At 30.4% G+C, this 7,378-nt stretch overlaps 1 protein-coding gene across 4 annotated transcripts; it reads left to right on the forward strand.

The window, feature by feature from the left end:
- The first annotated feature begins 2,910 nt into the window (after nucleotides 1-2,910).
- On the forward strand, nucleotides 2,911-6,996 carry LOC105138726 (Transducin/WD40 repeat-like superfamily protein). 4 transcript variants are annotated; one of them, XM_011044897.1, is made up of 12 exons: nucleotides 2,911-3,124; nucleotides 3,232-3,323; nucleotides 3,413-3,513; nucleotides 4,161-4,261; nucleotides 4,391-4,457; nucleotides 4,557-4,656; nucleotides 4,743-4,856; nucleotides 4,946-5,083; nucleotides 5,223-5,307; nucleotides 6,214-6,263; nucleotides 6,351-6,502; nucleotides 6,551-6,996. In XM_011044897.1, the coding sequence occupies exons 1-11, from the start codon at nucleotides 3,118-3,120 to the stop codon at nucleotides 6,492-6,494; spliced, it is 999 nt and encodes a 332-aa protein (XP_011043199.1). In that variant the 5' UTR covers nucleotides 2,911-3,117; the 3' UTR covers nucleotides 6,495-6,502; nucleotides 6,551-6,996. The 4 variants fall into 4 exon arrangements, with proteins under 4 accessions (XP_011043199.1, XP_011043201.1, XP_011043198.1 ...); XM_011044899.1 differs by having other exon boundaries at nucleotides 6,351-6,496; nucleotides 6,545-6,996; XM_011044896.1 differs by having other exon boundaries at nucleotides 2,912-3,124; nucleotides 6,351-6,996.
- The last annotated feature ends 382 nt before the right edge of the window (nucleotides 6,997-7,378 follow it).

The raw sequence follows: 7,378 nt of genomic DNA on the forward strand, positions 1-7,378 counted from the left end.
TACTTGTAAATCTCGTCAAGCATTCATGATTATAACTTATGTTAACAACAAATCAAGTTCCTTTCAATTTCAGTTCTTAAATTCATCAATCAATCCTTTCATTTATGTGAGAGGCCTGCATTTAAAATGAATATTTACCATAAATTAAAGGTATCGTATATTATTAGATACGTTACTATTGTTTTAGTTAAGGAGTTATTGATACTTCAAGTGCAAAATAATGATATAAAACCTTGATAAAAATGCACTTTTAAATACTAATCAGTATGTAAAATTCTGATTAAAATATCTAATAACCAGTTTTACAATATCAATTATATCTCTCAATCCAATTGTTTGAATATGCTAAGATTTTACGAGTAATCTTTTGACATTATTCTAACTTGTGTTGAATTTTCAAGTTAATTGAAATTTAGAAAAGACTTGTGAAAATACCAACAAATCAAAATTTTATAGAAAGGAACATATATATATATATGAAAGGCAATGTCATCTGTTCACATATTATGATAAAAATATATATGAAGTAAAGAAAAAATTGATTTGAAAGGAAGATAATGCTCTTATTTGCATTATTATGAGTGTTAATAATTAGGGGAATCGTAGTTTTTTTTCTTTATATATATAAGGTAAAAAAGAGAAAAGATATTATATTTTAGAGAGAAAATCATACTTGAGAGGAAAAAAAAGAGATAAAGGAAGAAATGAAGAAAAAGTTGAGAGATAGATGGCTAATGAAATTAGTGTCCTTGTTAATGAACTATTAAAAAAACTAGTTATTTAGTTAATGAGATTAGTGCTCTGGTTAATGAGTAATTGAAGAAACTAGTTATCTCGATTAATAAGGCAAGTGCCCTAAAAATTAGATAATTAAAAAAACTAGTTAATTTAGTAATGAAACAAATGTCTAGTTTGGGTTAGAGAAGACACTAGTATGTTCTTAAATTGTGTTAATTGTATTGATTTGTAAGGTTATGGGTAAAATAAAAAATTAACTGTTTAGTAATTGATGCAAAAATATATAGAAGAGATAATAGAAAATATTCATTGTATATAAAGATAGTTGTATGTGGTATTAAATAAATTTTCAGGTTCTCCATGACATTATGCCGAGTAGCAAATCATGCAATTGGTATTTACAACATGTAATATAGTAAGGTATATATAAGCTTGGTTGTGTTGACAGGTTAATGACTGTGTATTTAATTAGCCCTATCAACAAAATTTAACAGAAAATAAAGATGATTTGAACATGTCTTGCAAGTATAAAAGTAATAAAAGGTTATATGATAATTTATAAATAATAAAAATAGATATGAAATAAGTAGAATGAATAATAAATCGAGAAAATTTCTCAATATAACGAGAGTGTTACATGGATTGAAATACGATGTATCATAAACGAAATAAATAGTAAAAAAGTAAAAAATCCACATGAATTAAATATGTTGTGAATTAAATAACAATATGAATAAGATATATTTATACAATGAGTTATGATATGTATTAAAGGTGGTTGAGTGAAAAAAATTATATGATTTATATGTGTTGAAGAAATAAATTGGAGGTAAAATCCATGAGTTGTGAAATAATAATATTAATATTAATCAAATATGTTCATAAAGTGAAAAAGAGTTATGAAATAACCTCAAACATTGGATGAAAGAAAGTATTTGAATGAGATCAATCAATTTTAGAATTATAAGAAATAAATCTTATAGTGATGGGTTAAACTAGATTATGAATGAAACAATTATCATGATGCAAGGATGATAAGGTGATGAATAAAATTATAAGAAGAAAATTTATAGGGAAATACTGAAAAATAAAAACATATTAAAAATTTATACAAGATCAATGTTCTTAAAAAAAATAATGAAATTGGTTTTGATCATCTAATTATTAAATATTAGTAATTAGGATGATGCAAATATTTAATATGATTTATTTTGTATATACAAATTCCTTCAAAAACATTCATTTCTTAAGGTTACTAAGCTACTCTATTTTATATAAAAAGAATATTTATATTTTTTTTTAAATTTCTAAATAATTAATATGAATGAAAATTTTAAAAAGAAAATATAATATTACATAAACCCAAAAAAAAAGTCTTGTAAATAAGAAATAAAAATCCATAATGATACACAAGTTGATACATAATTTTTTCCTTACATCTCTTGGTTTGATTTTAGTGTATTTATAATAAAAAAAATTTAACCAAAGAACCCATCAAAACAAAAATCTCCTCTTTGTTATGAATATTGACTATTTTGTCATGACTAGCTTTAAAGATATTTATTGACTTCTTTGAATTTTTTTTATATTTTTTATTTTCAACTTTGTGCACTTATTTACATTACTTTTAATTATTGATAGAATATCATTTGACTTGACAAATTAACCTCAATTCATTAATTTGGAATCTAACAAGATCTAATTTTACTTATAATTAGTTTTTTTTTGTTTTTTAAATGATTTTATTTTTTGTTTTTTTAAACCCTTGAAACAATATTGTTTTAGTGTTGTGTTTTTTTAAATCATAGTTTAAATTGATTGATCAATTTATAGATAAACTCCCTCCATCCACAACACATATTTTACGTATTTTACATCATCAAGGCAACTCTCAAATAACCATGCCTTTCTATATAAAGAAATACATGTTTAAATCTGATTAATAGAAAGGAGGAACACTTTTCCTGCTCTTGGTCCAAAAAGTTCCCCAAACCACCCAATCCATGTGGTGTTCTTAGATATACAATTGAGACATGAAATTCTGCTATCAATCTACATGGACTGGTCTTGATGAAAAGCCCATCTTCTAAGCCCAAATGCCAACCATTTACACTACCAAGAGAAGCGAAGAGAGGAGGAAAGGAAAAAACTAGAAAAGAAACTCATTTCTTATGCTAATCGGGACGCCACGGTTTCAATCGAACAAGTTGGGCCGGTCCGGCAATACAAGCCCGGGCCCGATACTTCCCCATAAAGAGTCCCTACAAAAAGCCAAATTAAAACCCGGCAGGTAAGAATTCTGAAGCTCTGCCTGTTCATCGAAGCTTTACACGTTTTCTTGTTCAAAATCTCAAATTTACCAGTTAAAATTCATTAACAATGGTTGGTACGTTTTCGATTTTATCTTCTTCCTAATCTCATCGTCACTCGTTTCTTTATGCTTATTTTCTTCAATCACTGATTTTGTTTTTTTTTTTTGTTAAAAAAACTTAGGGACGCAACAAGAGAGAGAAGAGAAAGTATCATTGGAACTAACAGAAGAAATTCTTCAAAGCATGGAAACTGGCATGGTTTTTAGAGATTATGTATGTTTCTTTCATTTTTAAAACACCCCATTTGATAATTCTTTCAGTTTTTCAGTATTACTCACCTTTTGTTTCATTATTGGTCACAGAACGGAAGAATTAGTTCCATGGATTTTCATAAGACATCAAGTTATCTAGTAACTGCTAGTGACGATGAATCTATTCGACTTTACGATGTTTCCGGCGCCGCGTAAGCTTTCTTTTCCTGCAAGCTTATAGCTTAAGCTTTTAATATTTGATAACATCTTGGTGGATATTAGCCATGTTAGAGTGATTTTGTTATGCCTGTCTTCAGAGCAGATGGTGGGCAAAGGGGGTTGTTTTTGGAAATTTTACGTATTTGAAGAAATTATTGTTATATTTCGGAAATTCTGTGCTGTAGGTAGTTGTGTTAGCGAAGTGTGTGATTTAACTTCGGTAAGCAAAAGCATTTGCTCGGATTTGTTATATCATTTTTATATAGTAAATCATTTTGCTTGCTGGGAATTATAATGATTGCAAAACTGGGTCGAAAATGCTAATCTTCTGTCTGTTTGACTCTTTGTGAATGAGAGATTCAAGAAAGTTTGACAAGAATTTAAAGGGGATTTTTTTACTAGTTGCTTGGTTTTAATGCTATAGATGGCAATTTTGCAACTCTTTTATGTTATTGGAGCTACTTGAGCAATAGATTTGTTGAATTTTTATGTCATCACAGAAGTATGGATGTAATTATTTAAGGGAAGCGGCAGATCTTGTTCATAACATATTGATATTTTCTTGTTCTTATTTTCTGGTGGTTGTTGGACCATGTTTTCTTATTGGCATGAATTATGGAGACAACATGTTTAACTTCAGATGCTTGAAGGCAATTAATAGCAAAAAGTATGGGGTTGATCTGGTTTGCTTCACATCTGATCCTACAACTGTTTTATACTCCTCAAAAAATGGATGGGATGGTACGGTAGCCACAATTGCATTTTTATACTATATTTTTTTATCATTTATTTATTTTTCAAGGCTAGATCATGGATTTATGCTTGCTTTATCATGCTGTATTTAATACCATGCATATATTATGGATGTAGAATCTCTGCGACTTCTCTCATTGAACGATAACAAGTATTTGCGGTATTTTAAAGGTCACCATGACAGGTAAGGTTTCCAATATCGATGGAATTTATCACTCCCTAGTGATTGCTTCTACTGAACATATCTGTATCATGAAGTCACATTTCATGTTGTTTTTCTAAGGGTTGTCTCACTAAGTTTGTGCTCTCGCAAAGAATGCTTTATCTCTGGTTCTCTCGATCGAACTGTTTTGCTTTGGGATCAACGAGCTGAAAAGTGCCAGGTTGATAAGTTGGAATATAGATGCTTTCTTAGAGAAAGGTGCTCTCTCTATTCATCTTGTATTCTGATTCCTTGTCTGTGCTGTAGGGTCTTTTACGTGTACAAGGAAGGCCTGCTGCAGCATATGATGATCAAGGGATAGTCTTTGCAATTGCATTTGGAGGATACATTAGAATGTTTGATTCTCGCAAGTATGAAAAGGTTAGTGTTTATGGATGAAAATGTGTAAAGAGGATTAGCTGTTGCATAAGTAACTTCACAACTATTTAGCAAGGATTTATTTGTTTCAGGGTCCTTTTGACATCTTTTCTGTTGGAGGAGATGTATCTGATGCAAATGCGGTAAAGTTCAGCAATGATGGAAGACTAATGCTCTTGACTACCATGGATGGGCATATCCATTTACTTGATTCATTCCGTGGAACACTTGTGAGTCTGAATTTGAGTTTTTTTAATACATTTTCCTCTTCTTATTAAATGATGAAGATTTTGGATGATGATTCATGAACAGTTAAATGAATCAGTTATCTACATATTTGCTGACCTTCCATATTCTCTGTTGTATTAGTTATCTACATACAATGTGAAACCAGTTTCAATCAATTCCACATTAGAGGCATCTTTCAGTCCTGAAGGAAAGTTTGTTGTATCAGGTATTGCATCTGCCACCAGTTCTTTTGGAGTTGAGGTGACACTAATTTAAATCTTTTTTCAGTTAGTTGGTACCTCAGATTTACATGCCTGGAATGAAGAGCTTCACAGTGGTTCTTTGTGTAAAATTATTATTCAATGGGATCAATCCTGCACATGGGCTGAACCATCAGAAATAGAAAAATTTAGAAGTGTTCATGGATATAGTTGGGTCGGGTTTGAGTTCATAATTTTATCGAACCTAACTTTTGATATTTTACAAATTGTAAACCCGATCCATTCAATTTTTTTTGGACCCGAGCGTGTTGGATATATCTAGTTGGGCTAGATTTTTTATGGATACTATAAATATCTAAGGGTTGAGCTTAATTAGAACTAAGATTTGGGCTGAATAAATTAGCTCAAAACTTGTTATTAACTGTAACAAATAATTTAGGCTTACTAATCAATTGACTAAAATGGAAGAATCAATTGTAAAAAAAGTACAAACATATAACAACAAATTAAGTATTGAACAACAAAAATAAATAAATGAGAGAAAGAAAAAATATTTATACCATAGACTTTCTAGAATATAGTGTTACATTGTCAGTGAGCTATATATGGCATACGGGTTGGGTCAGGTTGATTTGGTTCTAAAAATCCTAATCTGTCACCTGACTAGTGATATCTATTTAGGTTTTTTGATCCACTATCATCTGTAATATTCATATTATCTGATTTTAGTGAGTTGGGTTGGGTTAAATAATGTAAATATTATAGATGAGCTGGCTTTTTTAAACACCGCTAGAAGATTTGCTATAAAATTTATCTGACATCAAACCTAGAATTCACCTGTTTTAACAGGCAAGTCTTCTCTGTTGTCACTCCTTGCTAACTTTACTTTTATGGTTCTGATATTTTGACAGGTTCAGGTGATGGCCGAGTGCATGCTTGGAGTGTAAGGAGTGGGAAAGAAGTACAATAACCATTATTCTCTTACATATTTTCAATTTGTTCCTTGATTTACATCAGACATAGTAATCTCTTTTCTTTGTCTGTGTAGGTTGCGAGTTGGGTGACATATGAAACTGAGCCTCATGTCATAAAATGGGCACCTGGAAGTCTTATGTTTGCTACCGGGTCTTCTGAGCTATCGTTTTGGATTCCGGACTTGTCTAAATTAGCAGCTTATGTTGGAAGGAAGTAGAATTTCTTCAGTACTGCCCTTACAGTTTCAACCTTTACGCAGCCATGAGGTTTAGTGCGTCATTTTTTTGGATAAAATTACCAACAAAAATTGAATCTAGTGCTGGATTCTCCTCGTATCTTTTTCAGAAAATATAGTTGCTCTCCTTGCCTCTGGGGTTTCAGTTATTGTCGGGATTGATTTTTGGTTTAGGGCAGTGGCAATCAACTATGCACTGTATAAATCATCGCTCAACTTTCGAGCTTTTTTTGCGGCTGTAGATGAGAAGTTGCTTGGGGGCTGTTACAGTATCAACCTCGTATCATCGCAGTGTTCCATAGAAAGCATATTGAAGTTCAGGTATCAAAATGTAACATTCTACAATACCTTGTAACCTTTTGATTGAATAGACGTTACATGATATGAGTAGGCCAATGTACGCACTAAATTTCATAGTTCTTGTACTTATCAATAGAAGTGAATTTATGCTTTATACAACTACCAGTGCTTTAACTTCTTTTCCGCAGAGGTTTGTTTGTACATGTAAAGGCACTAACTTCTATTTTCTCTGATCATATTTGCAATACTTTCTAGTAGGTTATTTGCATATTATCTTATAGCTATGTGTCTCAAACACTGCCTCCTTGGGGGTTTTACTAGCCAAATTATTTTTAATGAAAGAGAAGATTGAGAATTAGAAAATCGATGCGTTCATTTAATGAAATAAAGCAAAATTATATGAATTAGTAATTGTAAAAAACAGTTGTTAACTTTAATAAAAAAACAAAATCAAAAAGCTTAAAGATAGGTGCATATAAAGATATTGATAAGGAGTTCAATCAAATATTTTATTTATTTAATTATATGACAATAAAAATAGATTTTTTTTTATCATAAATATAATG

The sequence above is a fragment of the Populus euphratica genome, unplaced genomic scaffold, assembly GCF_000495115.2.
Source record: "Populus euphratica unplaced genomic scaffold, PopEup_1.0 scaffold82.1, whole genome shotgun sequence".
Classification (NCBI taxonomy): domain Eukaryota; kingdom Viridiplantae; phylum Streptophyta; class Magnoliopsida; order Malpighiales; family Salicaceae; genus Populus; species Populus euphratica.

Excerpts from the sequence above, each read along its gene's own strand:
- LOC105138726 (XM_011044897.1), top strand. Across the intron at positions 5,308-6,213 it reads AGGAAAGTTTGTTGTATCAG|GTTCAGGTGATGGCCGAGTG; the intron begins GTATTGCATCTG and ends ATATTTTGACAG. Across the intron at positions 6,264-6,350 it reads GTGTAAGGAGTGGGAAAGAA|GTTGCGAGTTGGGTGACATA; the intron begins GTACAATAACCA and ends TTGTCTGTGTAG.